The 19,912-nt window shown below is 36.4% G+C and overlaps 1 protein-coding gene across 1 annotated transcript; it reads left to right on the top strand.

Annotated features, from left to right (window-relative positions):
- The first annotated feature begins 13,703 nt into the window (after positions 1–13,703).
- Positions 13,704–14,282, top strand: LOC115990441. Its single transcript, XM_031114276.1, has one exon. The coding sequence runs from the start codon at positions 13,704–13,706 to the stop codon at positions 14,280–14,282; it is 579 nt and encodes a 192-aa protein (XP_030970136.1).
- The last annotated feature ends 5,630 nt before the right edge of the window (positions 14,283–19,912 follow it).

Consider the following 19,912-nt stretch of genomic DNA (forward strand, 5'->3'; position numbering starts at 1 on the left):
AAGGGGACGGTCCTTCCCATATACTTCATTCCACAAAACTTGCATAGAGATAACTAATCTCCACACATTAGGGTTAAACTGACATATACCTAAATCTAACCTAACCAATAACTCTCTAGCAAATGCATTCAAGGGTAACCTAAACCCCCCCCCTCCCAAGAAATAAGCCTCATAGACGCCCACCCCAAAACGGGGATTGCAGCACCATTCTCCACAGACGGGCAACCTAGGGTTAAGCTCATTCGGGATCTAGTACCATGCCCTAAGATTGTTTAGCCTTTGCTCATTCGTTTTAGAATGAACACCTACAGCACAACTATAAACTGTCTCTTCTTCGTCCAAAGGACTAGATAGAGGCACATTGGACGAGGTGCTAGCCTTGGAACCAGAGGCTTTCCTAAGTTGTTCTTGAATAACTTCTAAAGGAAGCCCAGGCACACCAGAGGTATACCCCTCGTCCATAGAGCTCCTCCTACTACTATGACTACTACTACTTGAACTACCATTACTGGTTGTATCATAATACTCGTCTATAGCTTTCTCTGTACTATCGTTAGATGAGGAAATAATAGTTTGAGACATTTTTTGGAAACCAAATACCTAAAGACGAAAAAGAAGAGAGTACCTAGCTCTAGACGAGAGAGGACTATGGATGTGGAGAAACTTCTAGACGAGGGCTCTAGACGAAGAAAGATTTCAAAAATGTAAAGGGTAGGGGAGGAATTCCACTATTTATAGACATCTGACCTGGGTATTTGAAACGACACGACCAACCAAGATGCGACACGTGGCCTACCCCTCAAAAAATAAATTGACGAGACTAGACATCATTGAAATTATGACACATGGCATGTACAGTTTTAGACATTAAGTGCACAAATCCTTTAAACGATCCATATGGACAAGGGGACAACTAATGGTGTTACAAAAAACACCAACTCCTGAACTCGTCCATATGGCTCGTCCACTGAAATACTGACTAGGGCGAACCAAACACATGAGGTGATAGTCCCAAGCGTCCTTGATGACCTCGTTCGTCCTTGGATGGACGAGGTCCATGAAAAGCTTGTCCATCCTTAGAATCGTTTGGACAGACGAGCTCTACACGAAATTAGGAAAAAATGAATGCACAAGGAAAAGTCATCCCTAATAGCCTCGTCCGTCCTTAATAAAGGATGGACGAGTTCATTGGGTTGAACATGTTAGACTATGAACGACTTTGATCTCTACCAAGCATAAGGGATGAGTTGAACTACTATGTGTCAAGTTCTCCATTAACTATTATGGAACACAAGTCCAAATAAGGTAACTTCCATGGTGGTTATGGAAGTTACCTCCGAATCCTCCAAACTCCTCGACAATAGGAACGGTTATTAAACAGATAACCGTTTCATGTATGCTATATAAGCATTCATTGATGAGAAGGTAAGGGAGATTCAGACACTTTTTCTCAGAAATTACTTCCTTTTTACTTGGAATTACAAATCCACTGACTTTATCATCGGAGGACTTTTGGCTGGTCCCCTCTGACTTAGTATTTGTTTTCGGGATCAAGCCCTAAGATCATCAGCGCCCGAGACTTTCAACCTACTGATTTCCAAGGAATCATCACATACTATAGTAGGGTTACACACTTTGCAAAAGTCAAAAGGAAATTGCAATAATTCCGCATAGGTAGAACATATTTCTAAAACTAAAAAATATGTTTGCATAATAATAAGAACTAGTTGCTAACCCGTGTGATACACAGAAAAGTTATTGTGTATGAAAATTTAAACAATTCTTTGTTTCTTCTTCTTTGATTATACATTAGGATTCCAATCCAAAAAATTCCTATATTTGATATGAAACATTAAATTACTAAATGAAAATATTAATCAAACTTAAATTAAAATTAACAAAAACACTACCAATAAACTTAAATTAAATCCAAACACAAAAAAGTGAAAAAAAGGGGTCTCATATTAATACAAACAGAGCATAAAGTAAGAATTTTTCAAAAATGGTCTAAAATTAATATAAATCTATATATTGCTAAAAGCTGAAGCATAGCATTTAATGTTTATACGCTCACATTGAGCCACATTAGCAGCCATATCATCATTTTTTGTTTCCAATTTTTCTTATATATATATTTTTAAAACATTTTCTCATTTAAGGTGACTTAAAAACTCCATTATTTAAAAATTAAAATCTCTTTTAACCATTATTTTTATTATTAATTTTCCAAAACTCTCCTTCTCTTTGACCTCTTCATCTCCCCACTACTTTCTACCTTAATATCATTCTTTCTCTACCTTTTTATCTTCCTTTATTTTGACTCTTCTTATTCTCAACATCTTACTATAAATTTGACATTTTCTTTTTTATTCTATGCATAGTTTTCTCACGCAAAAAAGGTTACTTCTCTCTCTCTCTCTCAATTTGTTTTTCATTTTTTTTTTTGATTTTTTTTTTTTATTGCATCAATTCTTTAGGTTGATGATTTTTTGTGTTAATTAGAATTCTACTTTGGGTTGATGCAATTTATTTTTGTATTTTAAGTTGTTATCTTTTATATTCTCTTTGATTAAATATTATCCTACTGCATTATACATATAGAATATAATAATATAATTTTATTATATTACATAGAATGATTTGGATAATTTGATGTTTATTGCTATATTTTTATTTTTACTTTTCTTTCCTCTCATCTTATTTTATTCAATATTTAAATCCAGTCACATTCTCCATACTATTAAATTATGCAACACAAATTAAAAAAAAAAAAAAAAAATGGCTAGACACAAACCTGCCTTCCTTTACCATACATTGGGAGAATCAATATATTTGTGAGATAAAGGCTCATATAATTTATAATTTAGATAGAACTCTTTGAATGTGTCTAGGCCCATAGATTGAGCAATTTGTAGACTTAAAAGGCTATTGAGAATGAACTTTTGAATCAAGTCTAAAAAAATATAAACTACTATATATCATTTAGATAAAAACTTTTATCATAGATGCACTAATATTTTTTTGCCACAAATTTAAATCAAGGAAACTTAATAATTTTATATTATGTGTTAGCATCGTCTCTGCTTCTTCTTCTTCTTCTCAAAAATATTATGTATCATCTTTAAAGGATGCCAACGATATTGATCTTATGGGAAAAGTTACATAAAATATTGAGAAAAAATGTTTTATATTACAATCTACTAAAAATATTTTTTAAATATTTAGACCTTTCTATTTTTCATATTCCTGGCGTGTTTAACAACTACCATATGTGTTAACTTAAGTCTTAATATTCTTAAGTTGTTTTGATAAAATGAAAAAAAAGGGTTGACACAAAAGAGGAGTTCATGTAAAGTTTTTTGCAAAATAAAATATTTGTTTTATAAAGCCACCAAACTTGATAATTTGCAAATGATGGAACCACTCGCAACAATATTCGCATAGTTATATAGTTCCAGCTAAAGTAATTGTCTATACTTTTAGTCTTCAAAAAACACACATCTACAAGTGATTAAACGTTCATCTTGGGTGGTTTTAACTTTTTATATAATTTTAACTTTACATATTCATCTATTTTAATTTAGAAATTTTTTTAAAAACAAAATTTATTTAGATATTTATAAGTAAACAATGAAATAATGATTCATGAATAATCAAAAACAAATATATATATATATATATATATGTATACATATTTATCTTGTGTGGTTGTAACTTTACATATAATTTTGCATTTATATATTCATCTACTTTAATTTAGATGTTTATAACTTAATAATGAAATCTATAAACAAAGTTATTAAAACAATCATATTTCTACAATTCAAAAAGTCACAATTTCTTTTTTCAAAAAAAGGCCTTTTACATTTCCTTGGAATTTAAAAAAAAAAAAAATTATAAAACCTTTGACATACTGCTAACCTAACCACTTCATACATTTAAAAAAAAAAAAAAAAAATTAAGGCTCATTATTTCTTGCATTAATATATTATAGATAACTTAATTGATTAAGACTAAACTAGAGAAATGACTTTCATATTTCCTTGAAAAAAAAAAAAAAAAAAAACAAGACCTTTGACATACTACTAACATAACTACATCTATACTATTCAAGCCATCTATGATATCTGTTAGGTTCTAAAGACTTAGGAACTTATGTATTTAGAACTCTAATGTATATTGTTGGCAAACCATGATCAAAACAAGTTGTTTAGTCTTGTTTAAACTTGCTTAAAGTTGTGTCTTTTATGTAAAGTTGGATTTAAGCTGATGCAGAATTGAGAATGCATTTCGGCCTTATTCGATGAATCGAAAAGCGGGCAAAATGCGCTTTTTTGCAAAATTCCAACTCAGCCCTAGTTCATTTAAAACTTTTAGGGTTTTGTGTTTTTGCCCTAGGTATATAAGGCAAACGCTAGCCACGTTTTAGTATTGCTCATATTGCTGTTTGTGTAAATCTCTTGTAAGATCTATGAGGAGCTTTCCTTTACACAAGCTTCAGATTATCAAGAGGAGATTCATTCAAGAACTTGATGATCATTCAGTTGTTTCCATAAGAACTTAAAGAAACACAAGCGGGTGTGCTTGTACTCGTTGGAGAATCCAAGAAAGAAGGAGTCCATGGTCTTAGAGCTTGCATATGGTTGTGTCAGTAAGTTTCTACTGGTGGGTAGCAATAGGATGTTAGTGGTCTAAGTTTTATTGTAAAACTTCGATTCTTTCATAGTGGATTTAAGTTTACCTTGAGGATAGTTAAGTTAAATCCCCCCTAGGTTTTTACCGGTTTGGTTTCCTAGGTGATCATACCATTGTGTTTTTTATCTTTCCACTGCTATGCATGATATGATTGTTTAGTTGTGATAATCTAGATTTGTAATTTGGACTAAGTAATAACTTGGCTAATTACCTAAATTAATCCAATTGTGTTTTTAAAGGGTCTAAAAAATTCATAAGGTAGTTAGGATTGGATTTGTTTTTATGAGCATTTTTTTTGTAAAGGGCTTTTCTTTGTAAACTTTGAGCTTTTATCTGGGTGATCATATCATTGTGTTTTTTATCTTTCCGCTGCTATGCATGATATGATTGTTTGGTTGTGATAACCTAGATTTGGAATTTGGACTAAGTAATAACTTGGCTAATTACCTAGGTTAATCCAATTGTGTTTTTAAGGGGTCTAAAAAACTCACAAGGTAGTTAGGATTGGATTTGTTTTTATGAGCATTTTTTTTTTGGAAAGGGCTTTTCTTTGTAAACTTTGAGCTTTTAATTGTGTTTTGTCACGGATTGCCAAAAGGGGAGTTTGTTAGGTTCTAAAGACTTAGGAACTTATGTATTTAGAACTCTAATGTGTATTTTTGACAAACCATGATTAAAACAAGTTGTTTAGTCTTGTTTAGACTTGCTCAAAGTTGTGTTTTTTTATGTAAAGTTGGATTCAAGCTGATGCAGAATTAAGAATGCATTTTGGCCTGATTCGATCGATCGAAAATTGGGCAGAATGCGTTTTTCTGCAGAATTCCAACTCAGCCCTAGTTCATTTAAAACGTTTAGGGTTTTGTGTTTTTGCCCCAGGTATATAAGGTAAACCCTAACTACGTTTTAGTGTTGCTTATATTGCTGTTTGTGTAAATCTCTTGTAAGATCTGTGAAGAGCTTTCCTTTATACAAACTTAGGATTATCAAGAGGAGATTCGCTCAAGAACTTGATGATCATTCAGTTGCTCCCAAAAGAACTTAAAGAAACACAAGCGAGTGTGCTTGTACTTGTTGGAGAATCTAAGAAAGAAGGAGTCTGTGGTCTCGAAACTTGCACATGGTCGTGTCAGTAAGTTTCTACTAGTGGGTAGCAATAAAATGTTAGTGGTCTAAGTCCTATTGTAAAACTTCGATTCTTTTATAGTGGATTCAGGTTTACCTTGAGGATAGCTAGGTTAAATCCTCCTCAGGTTTTTACCGGTTTGGTTTCCTAGGTGATCATATAATTGTGTTTTTTATCTTTCCACTGCTATGCATGATTTGATTGTTTGGTTGTGATAACCTAGATTTGGAATTTGGACTAAGTAATAACTTGGCTAATTACCTAGGTTAACCCAATTGTATTTTTAAGGGGTCTAAAAAACTCACAATATCTATTTCTTATTGATAACCATAAAATTTACAACTAGCAAGGGAACATACAAAGTAATAAAGAATAAATGAAGGAAGAAAAAAAGAAATGAAATCAAACGTCAATTAATAAATGTTATTTGGAAAATGAAACGGTGGTCAAAAGGAGTAAGAAATAAAATAGAGATGGCTATACAGAGGACATTGAAATTTGTTTAATGCAATCAAATCAACAATTAAATATAATAATACAAAATTTAAACTTAAAACTAATCAAACTCTAACTAGGGAAATTATATATATATATATATATAAATCTTAATTTTCATACATTATGACTTAAAAAAATTGAATGAATAGTTCTACCTCTTATTTAATGTCTATGTTATGCAAATCATCAACCAATAAATATATGATAATGGTAAAAAATGTTATAGACAAAATTATGAAAAATATGATAAAACTATTTTTTTTAAGTATTTTTAAAATTTAGGGAATAAAATAGTATTTTATCATGGGTTTGCGACTAGTAGATCATAAATTTGGAATTAAAGTGTGCTTGAGTTATTGGTTATACACGTTTATGCCTTTATGGATATAGAACACACCAAAAATGGGTCTTGATCGGAACTCTTGAAACTGGAAGCAACCATCCCAAAGATTTTGGTTGTTAGGAATTAATTATTTCACACCAAGACTCTAATGGTGAACCAAATTGAGCACAGACAATCTTACATAAATATAGGGTTTTAAGCTCCACAAAGTTTCACACAAAACCAAATTAAACAACATCAACATGAAGTAAATTTTATTTATAATCAAAAATTTTCAACCAACTTAGATAAATAAAGAGTGCAATAAAAAGTTGCAATAAAATTTGGGAGTTGGAATAGAAAAAATAATGGGTTAGGATAGATGCAGGGCCAAAGCTAGAAAGTTTTTCCAAAGAGACCAAACTAAATATAATAAAATACTTTATTTCATAAATTAACTTTAACTTTTTTTTTAATGAATAATTTTAACTTAAAGTTGTGCCTTGTATTGATTTTATAGCCTAATTAGTTAATTTAGAAAGAAAGGAAAAAAAGTATGAACAAAAAGTTTAAACTACTAAGCAAATACAATGAGATAAAAAAAAAATAAAACAGTTAAGCAAATCTCAAAACCAAAGACAAATACATTAATTTACAATAAGCAACACTATCATTGTATATTTATATAACATTTACTCATGACTTAATAACATGGCAACAAGAAATCTACATTAAAAGAAGAAGAAGAAGGAAAAAAAAAAGGGGGGAATCAACTATACGATAATATAATAAAGATGTTATGTAAAATTTAAGTTTTATACTCTTTAATCTCAATATGTCATATCATCTTATCACATATTATAAAATAAAGATAAATATAATCACACCCATTTAAAAATCCAAAAAATTAAAATTTTATGGAGATATAATAACACCCATGCCAAGGCCCCGGCTCGCTACAATAAAAACTTCATCACAAATCTAATGGATTCGGCAGAGGTGTGGCAGGAGGAAGATACAAAAGTATAAGAGATCGTGGTTGGCTACTATCAAACTCTTTTCGCTTCCAGTAACCCTTTGGATTTTGATGAGCTCATCCATGCAGTTCAACCAAGAGTTACTCCAGTGATGAACCATGTTTTGACATAGGAGTTTACAGCCAATGAAGCAAGACAAGTCTTAAAGCAAATGTATCCACTTAAAGTGCCAGGCCTAGATGGGATGCCGCCTTTATTTTTTCAACATTTTTGGCCCACTATAGGAGATGTGGTGATAAAGACTGTCCTTGACTTCCTTAATGCAGGTATTTCCCCTCCAAACTTTCATGATACCCATATTATGCTTGTTCCAAAGTGTAAAGAACCTAAGAGAATTATTGATTATAGGCCTATTAGCTTATGTAATGTGGTGTATAAAGTTGCATCAAAGAGTAGATCTTACCATCTATTAGTAGTGATACCCAAAGTGACTTTGTACATGGAAGGCTCATCACTGATAATATCCTTGTTGCCTTTGAAACAACGAATCATATCAGCCAAAAGAAAGTGGAAAGAATAGGAGAAATGGCATTGAAGTTACATATGACCAAGGCTTATGATAGAGTGGAGTGGGTTTGCTTGGAGAAAATAATGAAGAAACTAGGCTTTGTAGCTAAATGGAGGGAGCTCTTAATGAAGTGTGTTACTTTAGTCACTTATTCTGTCAGAATTAATGGAAAGCCGAGGGGTCACATAGTACCAAGTAGAGCGCTCCGTTAACAGGACCCTTTATCACCTTAGTTATTTCTTTTATGTGTTGAAGGTCTTTCTGCCTTGATAAAATCTACAGTTGCCAGTGGTTATATGGGAGGTATTGCAGTATGTTGTGGTGGACCTAAACTATCTCATCTCTTCTTTGTGAATGATAGTCTGATTTTCTGCAAAGCATCAATTAAGGAGTGTATTGCTTTACAAAGGATTTTAAATGTATATGAAAAAGCTTCAAAGCAACAGTTGAATCAAGCAAAAACTTCCCTATTTTTCAGCAGCAATACTCTAGGTGACATTAGGGAGGAGATAAAAAATAGGTTTGGAGCTCAAGTGATCAAACAACATGAAAATTATTTGGGTTTAACTTCTTTGGTTGGGAGGCGTAAGCGCAATACTTTCAATGAAATAAAAGAAAAATTGGGTAAGAAGTTGGTGGGCTGGAAGGAGAAAATGCTTTCCTAAACTGGCAAGGAAGTTTTGATCAAGGCAGTGGCACAAGCTATCCCCATATATACCATGAACTATTTCAAAATTCTTGATTCATTGTGTGATGAACTTACAACAATGATTAGGAATTTCTAGTGGGGACAAAAGTGAAACAAGAAGAAGATGGCATGGTTAAGCTGGGATAAATTATGTCAATCAAAGGAGAAAGGGGGCATGGGGTTTAAGCAATTAAAACAATTCAATTTGGCTCTTCTTGCTAAACAGGGTTGGAGGATCCAAATGAAGCATGACTTTTTGGTGTATCGTGTTCTAAAGGCAAAGTATTTTCCCAAATGTGATTTCATCGATGCATCTATTGGAAACAACCCCTGATTCACATGAAGGAGTATACTGGCTGCTCAGAACTTGGTGAGGTTTGGTATGAAATGGAGAATCGAGAATGGGGTGCAAGTTAATGTTTGGGGTGATAAATGGTTGCCAACACCTACTACGTTTCAAGTTTCCTCGCCTAGGCTGTTCTTGCATACAGATACACGGGTTTGTGAATTGATCAACAAGGAGGAGGCCACATGGAAGAATGAAGTGCTTGATGCTTTATTTTTGCATAATGAAGCTAAGGTAATTAAAAGTATCCCTCTTAGCTCTTGGTTTCCTTCTGACAAACAGATTTGGGCTCTCAACTCAAATGGGGTGTTTAGTGTTCAAAGTGCTTACTATGGTGCCCTTCTGCATACCCTAAGGACGTAGATCTAAGCATAAAACATGGCAAAGATCACATAAACATATCAATCTAAGCAAAGAACAAACATAAAGCAAGAAGCATGCTAGAGAAAGCAATAAATCATGTTATTTAAGCTAAAAATAGCATGATAAATGCTAGAAAAAGATTTAGAAGGTTAGGGGTGTGGATGATAGTGTTGGAAAAATACATGCTTGTATCGCATACAAAACAAACGCAGCGGAAAATTAACGGATCTACTTCATATGCAATTGATAACATGTACTATATAAATTTTAGAATATAAGAACAAGAAAGTGTACTTTGGTGTATTGAATTTCAAAAACAAAGATTATAAGTACTTGAGAACACTTTTAATCTCCACTCCAATTCCACTAATGCCTAAGAAGTGTGGTCTCTCAATCAGTTTCTATGAATGTGTTCAAAGGAGAATTAGAGAGTGCCCAACACTCATATACAAACCATTTTTATTCTTATACCAAATTATGTATGTTTCTCTCCTTATAACCAATTATCTAATTGGGCTAGCCTTTTGGGCATTTCCAATTGGGCTTTAGTATGTGACTTGGAGTGGGACCAAAAGGAAACAAATAAGACTCTAGCTCCAATGGGACTTCGGCTTTTCTGTCAACTCTTGACAAGTCCAAAGTTACCATTAATTATATTTAATACCACTATATAAATATAATTATAATTGCACTCTAGGCCTTATTAATAAATTATATCACAAGACTTTATTGTACATGCAACCCCTTCATAAAATATTCGTAGTAATACAAAGTCATTAATGTAGACTATCACTTTGTAGATTACTACATCTAAATCCTAAAGTACTTGGTTTAATTCTTTAAGTTATTCATCATATATTTATAAAATCCAATTTCATAAATATATGCTTTAGTAACTCTTTACTAAAGTAGTTAGACCTAACATACTGAATAACCAAACCCATTAAACTTATCTCAAGAGAATATTTTATATCTTCGTTAAAAGACTATGAATTCCATCTTGAGAATATATATTCTATCAACACTAAATGTGACTGCCCAACATACTGAGGTTTTGACTGTAACTTTAGATCTCACTCCTGATATATCAAAGCAACCTACACTTCATGATTAGGTCTATTATTCTCTCAAGATTAAGAGTTCATGTAAATAGAAATCGTAAGATTTATTATTCGTTTGACAGTCACTAGGGGAATAATAAATCTCACAGCAGTCTAGTTCAATATGTTTTAACTCTTAAAACATATCAACATATCAACTAGAAGTCTCCACTTCCATGATCAAGACAAATAATCTTAGTTGATATGCTATAGTCTTCACCGATGAAACGCCCAATTTCATCACAGACTACGAACTAAAATATTGAGTTTACAAAGAACTTGTAATTTATATCTTTTGTGACTTTTCTCATAAATCACATACTATGCATCTCATGGACTATATGATAATGTCGGAATATTCATGTTACCATTATTTTAGATAATAATAAAACAACTTTATTAATCACAACACTAAGTCATACATAATGTCATACATAGCATCATACAATAGGATTTAAGGGAACTAATCCTAATAGATAGCTAAAAAGGCTACATCCACACCCCTAAACCTCAAATCCAAAGTGTAGAACCAAGGAAGATTGGGTACAAAAGCAATACCTTGTGTTTTTGGTGAAGAGGGAAGAATCAAGAGACTTTGATGTATTTTTTGGAGATTTTTTGGGTGTTCTTTTAGTTTTTTGAAGAGAGAAAAAATGTAGAAAGGAATTGGGAATAGGGCAATTTTCAGAAAAAATGTTTGTTCTCCTTGATCTAGGGCGTTCCTGGGGCTATTTATAGCCCCAGGCACAAATTTCGAGACGGTAGCCTCAAAGCATCTGATCAGGTTGATCCTGACACCCTTAGAAAGATATTGATTTTAAGTTTCTAAAAAGGGGTGGAACTCAAAAATATAATGGTCGGATCAAAATTAATGGCTCTAGGAATTTAGTGGTGCATTAATCGATGCGTTAACCCAGTTTTCATGATATCTCGACTGTTCTAACTCCGATTTCAACCCATGAATAGTTGTTGGAATGAGAATTTGATAATATTCGCAATGACATTGGTTTCAAGCAGTTCTGATGGCCAAATCAAAATTAGGGTTTTTGGGCCCACCTAAAGTCAACTTTGGGTCAAACTTAGTCAAAGTGGCTAAAAATCTCTGAAAAGCTCGAGCTTGATGAAAAACTATGAAAGGTGTTATTTTGTGTGGATTTTGACCTTGTTTGACCTTTGATCAACCTTAGGTTGACTAGGGGCATTTTGGTCATTTATGCTAAAAAGGCACTTTGGGTGCTCCGATGTCCGAACGGGTTGGACCACATTATTTTGGATGTTCTCGTGGCCTCATGCAGAGAAAATAATATTTTTGGATTTTTTGTGGTCTAACACGCAAATCAAGGGCTAACAAAATACAATATCAACACATTTTTCCACGAACCCTGACCAGCATCAAAACAAGGAACCTGGATTTCAATCATCTAGCATGGGGCCACACTCCCAATCCATGGTGGAAATTCCTCACGGACACCCCACTACTCTCTTGGGAGGAAGTGGAAAGGTTTAGCAGGCGACAAAGGCCATTAATGGTGCCCCACTTCGACGAATCAGGATGGTTTATACAGGAAAGGAATAGTGTGGATTTCAAGGAGATGGCCTCAGCTCATACGGGGAACCATCCAACCTTAAAGCTAATTCAGATACTAGCCCTAGTGCAGAAGTGCAACCTTCTCATTTATTGTAAGAAGGATATCTTAGGAATCCTCAAATACATGATGATATAGAAACTGGAGTCAACAACATCCAAGGACTTGCTAAGGAGACTGGGCTGAAGCATGGTGGACACGGATATGATGAATCCTAGTCTAATTGAAGTTCCTTTGGGATAGTTTGTCAACATAAATATATTGATGTGGAAATATAGAAGGGTGCTCAACCCTGATTTTAAAAGGAGGATATTTGAGATGGATGTCAGCCATCAGCCTTCCATAATGATGATTATAGAGACAAGAGTAGGTGTGATAGAGCTGAGAGAATTATTGAGGGTCTCCCCTTTGATGGCTTCATCACAACAAAAACCATAGGGAATGTAGGAGGTCTCTCGGTGTTATGGAAGAAAGAGGACGCTGACGTGATCTTGTTAGCTTCCACGGAGCAAAAGATACATGCTACTGTTAACATACGCTCCTCAAGCTTTTGTTGCATACACGAGGAAATCAGTGTTACTTGATGACATGGATCAAGACAATCACACTACGATAATCATGCACACAATAAAGCATGAATCTCACCTACGGCAGTTGCCTTGAGTGCATACCCACACTACAAGGTCAAGAGCTCTCGTGACTAAAGAGGGGCACTCATGTAGCCACGAGAGTCCATCATACAAAGTGCACAATCACCCATGTACTTGCAGATATAGACATATATACATCATGCATGATGCTATCACACAGAGCGGGAAAGTAAACTAGACATTGCCAATGTTCCAAGGGTATGGCCTTGCAAGGTACAGGAAATGTAAAACAAACATTGCCATACACAGGGAACACGGCCCAAGCAAGGAGCAGGAAAAGTAAAAGGGGGTACATAGAAGGGGAACCTTAATACATGCTTTAGAGAAGAGGCTTAAAGAAAGAGAAAGAGAAGACTGCTTTGGAGGGGCTAGACCCCTATTCTACTAAACATTGCCAAGTCGCACACTCCTAGAGATCATTTGATAGATTGAGAGAGTTATTCCAGTGCCTTGTCAAGTATAGGTTATGGCTTAACCCCAACAAGTGCGTCTTTGAAGCCAGTTTGGGAAAATTGCTTGATTTCATAGTCATCCAAAGAGGAATAGAAGTGGACCCAGTAAAAGTACAGGCCATCAGGGACATGCATGCATTGAAAACTGAGAAACAAGTTCGAAGCTTCTTAGGAAGGATCAACTACATAGTACACTTTACAGCGCAGTTGACTGCCACATGTGATGTTCAAGCTCTTGAAGAAGGATGCGAAGATAGAAATGGATAGATGAATATATCAAGTGGCCTTTGACAAGATTAAGCAGTATTTGTTGAACCCCCTATTCTGGTTCCCCAATGCTAGGACATCCATTGATTCTCTATCTAGCAGTGCAAGAAGCATCCATAGGTTACATGTTAGGCCAGCTAAATGAACTCAATCAAAAAGAGAGGGTGATTTACTTCCTAAGTAAGAAGTTCACCAGTTGTGAGGTCAACTACATCGCCATTGAGAAGACGTGTGGTGCCCTAGCATGGGCTTCACGCAAGTTGCAGCAGTACATGCTCTACTACACCATGCAGTTGATTTTCTGCATGGACCCTATCAAGTACATCTTTGAAAATCCTACCCTCACAAGGAAGATCTCCCATTGGCAAATGTTGCTATTAGAGTACGATATCGTGTTTGTGATGAGAAAGGCCATTAAGGGCCAGGCCATAGTCGATTACCTACCAAACCAACCGTTGAATGATCTGGAATTCTTAGAATCCTTCTTCCTAGATAAGGATGTTTTGGCAATAGAGCCTGAACCAACCAATGTAGAGCCATGGCATTGGAAGATTTATTTCGATGGAGCTACCAAGAGCACTGGAAATGGAGTGGGAGCAGTTCTAGTATCCCCAAAGGCCAACAAGTCCTTATTTCAATCAAGCTAAATTTCGATTGTACCAACAACATCATAGAGTATGAGGCGTGCATAGTAAGCTTGGAAGTTGCCTTAGAGTTTGGCACATACGATCTAAGCGTCTTTGGAGATTCCCTGTTGATTATATCCTAAATAGAGGGGAAGTAGCAAGCCTGAGACACCAAGTTGATTCTGTATCAAAAGTGCATCAACCGCCTAATTCTAAAGTTCTAGAACATTACCTTTACTTATTTGCGTCGAGCACACAACATGTTCGTAGATGCTTTAGCAACCCTAGCTAGCATGGTTAGGTTGGCAAGAGATGATATGTGACAATTGCATATAAAGGTTCGTGGCGTGCCATCCTACTGCATGAGTATTGAAGAATGCATGAACATTGAAGCTAAAGTCAATGGGAAGCCATGGTACCATGATATCAATGCTCATATCAAAAATAGTGAATACCCGCCGAGGCCATAAACAATGAGAAGAAATTCATTCAGCGTATGGCGTGCCAATTCTTCCTAAGTGGGGAAGTCTTGTATAAGAGGAACCACGACACAACCTTTCTTTGATGCATAGATGCCCCTAAGGTAACCATTTGATGGAAGAGATGCATGAAGGCTTGCTTGGAGCCTATGCCAGTGGACCCCTATTGGCCCGAAAGATCATGAGAGCTGGCTACTATTGGCTTACCATGGAAACTGACTGCATCAAGCATGTCAGGATGTGCCACTGTTGCCAAGTCTATCAGAATAGAAAGAATATTCCTCCTTAACCCCTGCACTCTCTAACAGCACCATAGCCTTTTTTAGCCTAGGGAATGGACGTCATCGGACCCATGATTCCAAAAGCCTCCAATGGGCATGAGTATATTTTGATGGCTATTGATTACTTCACCAAGTGGATGGAAGCCGCTTCCTACAAAAGCATCACCCAAGCTGTGGTGGCTTGATTCTTGAAACAACATCATTAGCTGCTACGGCGTACCAGGAAAGCTCATTACCAACAATGGGAAAAATATAAATGGGAAGATGATCGAGTAACTTTGCCAATAGTTCAAGATCAAACAATGGAATTCGTCTGAGGAAAGTCTGCCCCGACCTACGAGGGCCCATATGTGGTGAAGAAGGCCTTCTCTAAAGAAGCCTTGATTCTAGCCGACATGGATGGGCATGACTTCAATATTCCCACCAATTTTGATGCTATCATACAATACTTCGCATGAGGGAGCTTCTAAGTGCAACCTCCTTTTCTACATTCCTATGAAAAAAAAAAAAGAAAGCAAAAGAATACAAAAAAATGAAAAGGTAGACTAAAAACCCAAAAGGGCAATCTAAGCAAAATGAGATCAAAAGAAAAAGCATGAGAGAGCCTACTAGATTGAAAACCTGAAAGGGTGGTCTAGGCAAAAAATTAAGGCAATCAATCCCAATTGAGGTACGTATACAGCCACCTTGGCTCAGTCACATTTTAGAAGAAAAATTAGCTAGTTGAATCTACTTGGATTTATGATCAAGATCAAGAGAAGAGGTATGCACCCCCTTGGGTTGTTCTATGTTTGCAACACACATGGCCCATAGTGGTTTTATTCAAAGATTTTATGGCCCATACCAATGGAAGATGTACCAAGTGGGAAAGGAAAAGATCCATCTAGAACAGGATGTATCCTTTGGAACCTGAGATATTGATATGCATAGACTTACATTTACCATCTTATTTGTATGATCTTGCATTTTCAAAGCATTTGTGAACATATTCATTAAACATGCCTGTTTTGTTCCTTTCTAATCCTTTCATGTATTCATCATTATGCATCCAAAACACAAATCTCATAGATATAAATATCTTTTGATAATCAATTTAAGCAAAACATCTCTATTTCCACCTATTTTTCATTTTTAAGCATGCCTTACAAACTAGACTATGCTTTAAAAACCCAAAAGTGAAAGGCCGTACGCAATTGCCAAGCAATTTATGACGGACCTTTCCATACATGGTAGAATACTAACTACATAGCCCGTGCAGAAATGAAAATAAACAGAAAGACTCCAACAAGTTAAACGTGGCCCAAACGGTCTACCATAGTCCTGCACAGCACCCTAAAGCTGATGTGAAGAATTAGGTCATCCGAGGAATGGGTACGAAGTAACCCTACTGCATCAAAGCCCATATCTCTAGCTGTAGGGTTCTACAAGCTTAAAACAATAGGCAAACCATGAGCACAAACTTGTCTAGATATAGATTCCAAGATCTATAGGTTTGATTGTTTGATTAGACAATGCTCAAGGTGTTATAACTCAGAATACAAGAACATTCAAGCTGCCGAAAGAAAATTTCAAATTCTGTAAAATCCGCCAAAGGGATGCCAAATAAACCAACACAATGGGTCCAACCCTGCCACCTAATGACTCCCTACTTGACTCTCCAGGTCCAGTCAGTGGGATGCAAGCAAAACAAATACCGCAGGCAACCAACGGTGTCCCTAGTAAAAGGAAGATCAAGGGCTACAGTGATTTTAACTCTATTCTTCCTCAAGAAACTAGCAGGCTGTGCCCTAGATATCACACTCAGATGACTACAAAACTACAATTGCAATAGATGCACATAACAACCAAGCCTACCACTACCTATCACACGACACAGAGAGAAAGACCTAATTAGTCTTAGAGAGGAGAAAGGGAATAAAATAAATTCTATGAGGCAGAGTACTTACCAAGGGTAGGATTGCAAAGCTTGTGCAACCCGACTGAGAAGGGAATAACACTGAGCCAAAGAAGGCCACCATGAAGGCCTGACACCAAAAAAGGTCCAATGCTCCTTAAAATCTACAAAGTCTCCTCAGTAAACCATTGGACACTCAGCTTTGCCAAAGACAAAGTAAAAAATTGAAAGGGAAGCTACCTCCCAAGCCACTCCTATATTGGGTTAGAACATCCATAATAAGCGTTTTTAGGCCTAAAAGCTCCGCTAACCGGTTATGGAAGCAAGATCGAATCGGTGGTCGATAAACCCGACTCACAGGGGTAGGAAGAGAAAGAAAGCAATCATACTCCTCCAAAGTAGGGACCTAGTCCACATCCCTAATGGTGATGCACCTCAAAGCAGGGTCCCAACAAGTAATTATGGCCTTTAGTAAATGCCAATCCAAAGAAGTGCGAAAAAGTGAAGTGGCATCTCCAAGGAACTACTTGATGTAGGCTCGATCTTTGGAAGAGAATGAATTCCACCATCTCTTGAGCTCCCTTTCATGAAAATTCTCTCACTCAAGCTCCACCAAATTATCATAAGTTTTGAGCCCAAGAACATCCATATTTAAATCTGAAAGAATTCAGTGTTCTGATGCAAATCCGTCCAGAAAAGTGAAGAAAAATGGTGTTTCTAGGAGTTTTCAGTAAAGAAAAAGGATAGAAGAAGACCCTAGAAGTAGACTAGAATATGGAAGGTCTGGGGGGTTTCTTGCTTTTATGCACACTTTCTGAGGCCGATGCACCTTGTAGGGCCACGCAACCCCAGGCGGTGCACCTACAAGGGCTGCCACCCCTCGGGACACGTGCCAGGGCTTTTCAACCCCCCTAGCATAAACCCACCCCTCTTCTAAACTTAAATCCAATGACTGGAGGGTTTTGGATAGCTCCGGAGCAAATATTCCCACAGTTTTCAAAAGATTTTTTCATATAACCAAGACCGCATAAAGCCTACATTGGGGTAGTTTATCTTTGCGTATCTCATATGGCATCTCAAAATATCTTAAACCTTATTTTCAAAGCCCAATTCAAGAGTTAGTTCAGTCATCATCGTCAAGACATGTAATGGGACAATGCCAAGGCCATTCCTGATCACTAATAGTAGTCCATCCAGCATGGTATAAAGATTGCAACAATCAATTCCTCAAGGGAACACTTCTCGAAACATCGGTCAATTTAGTTAATAACCGACACAATCAGTGCATTCCACCGCACGATGAGTCCAAAATCCTGCTAGGGAAATCCATGATCATCATTAGGGTTGTCAAAGAAACTCGTATCATCCAGTGCAATTTTAATCCTACTTCAATCATTTAATCATTTTAGGGCAGTTTATTTTGTGCAGTTTAGTCCGTTTTTGGCTAGTCAATATGCTTATGAATGGGTCCGCCCCGCCAGGAACCTTTCCTTTCGTGATAAGAACCACATAAAACCTACACTGGGTAGTTTTATTTTATATGGTCTTTCCTCTCTCTATATCCCTCAACGGGTTAATCAATATCAGATTTTATAGATAAATCTGTGACAATAATGTGCAATGCAAAGTGACCACAGTGGTGCAACCGGTTCCTAAATGCTAAAGTGCTACGAGCATACATGTAATACCTACCAAAAGGCAATGTTAATCATACATTAAAATCCCACTAATAGGCGATACCCAAAAACATAAATGTAAGACCTACCAAGAGGCAATGTTCATCATACATTAAGAGCCTACCAAAAATCAATATCCAATAACATACATTTAAGACCTATCGAGAGGCAATGTTCATTAAACATCAAGAGCTTACCAACAGGCGAAATCTAGAAACATACATGTAAGACCTACTGAGAGGCAATGTATATCATACATTAGGAGCCTACCAAGAGGCAATATTATACATCAGGGCCCACTATGGGGTAATATAATACATATAGTCCAAGCCTACAAAGAGGCAGTCTAAGATATATAAGTCTAGCCCACCAAAGGGCAATGTTTACAAAATACAAGAACAGTGAAAAACATGCCCGCACAGGGGCTACATCATGGTACAACAATACATGGCTAGCTTAGGGGGAGTCATTATTTCTAACGGCATCATTAGCGAAGCGTCCAACATTGCCGTTGTCAGCATCGTCGCCCACAGTGGAGCCAGTAGAAGGACCAACTCAATCCACCGGAGAACCTAGGACATATCTTGGAACAAGGCTTCAAGCCTAATCATCTAAGGGGGCATATCCCTAACTACTGGTCAGTCCGGAAGGAGTAGGCATATACACTAACTCATGCCGGTGAATAAAAGGATCTCTACCAGGAATATAAGGTGCAGGAGGTACAGGCATCCTATGTCCCCTCTTCTCACTAATTAGAATGCTAATATACTCACAAAGCAGGTCTATCTCAATTGAAGTTGACCCCTTTCTCTCTCTAGCAACGGCATGGGTCTCCCTCTCTCTCTGCCATAAGTCCCTCTCTTGAGCAAGCGATCTGGCAATCGTTTCCTGTATGTACCCCTCCCTAGCAGCAACAGCGACCTTAAGATCTCTCACCCTAACCTATAGGGTATCTACCTGTAGCCTCAAATGGGCCTCGAAAGTCTAACGAGCATGTGCTATGCCACCGAGCACTCTGCCCCCACTCATAAGGCAATCATCTGGTCTAGGATTGCAAGAACCAAGTGAAGTAATTGGTTTCCTCAGTGACAAAGCCATCAAAGGAGCCTGTCATATAGTTAGGATTGTCCAAAATCATCTTGGAACATGTAAGCTCCTAAGGGGGGGTGCTGGGGTACCTTAAAGACTGGCATAACCTGATGATAGGTCCTCTCAGCTAAGAAGAAATCCTAACTCGATAAAGCCCAGAACCAGAACTGCATTCGCGACTCAGCCATATCATGGATAACCTCATGCCTAGCTAACAACCGCCCATCATAAG

Source organism: Quercus lobata, chromosome 5, assembly GCF_001633185.2.
Source record: "Quercus lobata isolate SW786 chromosome 5, ValleyOak3.0 Primary Assembly, whole genome shotgun sequence".
Classification (NCBI taxonomy): domain Eukaryota; kingdom Viridiplantae; phylum Streptophyta; class Magnoliopsida; order Fagales; family Fagaceae; genus Quercus; species Quercus lobata.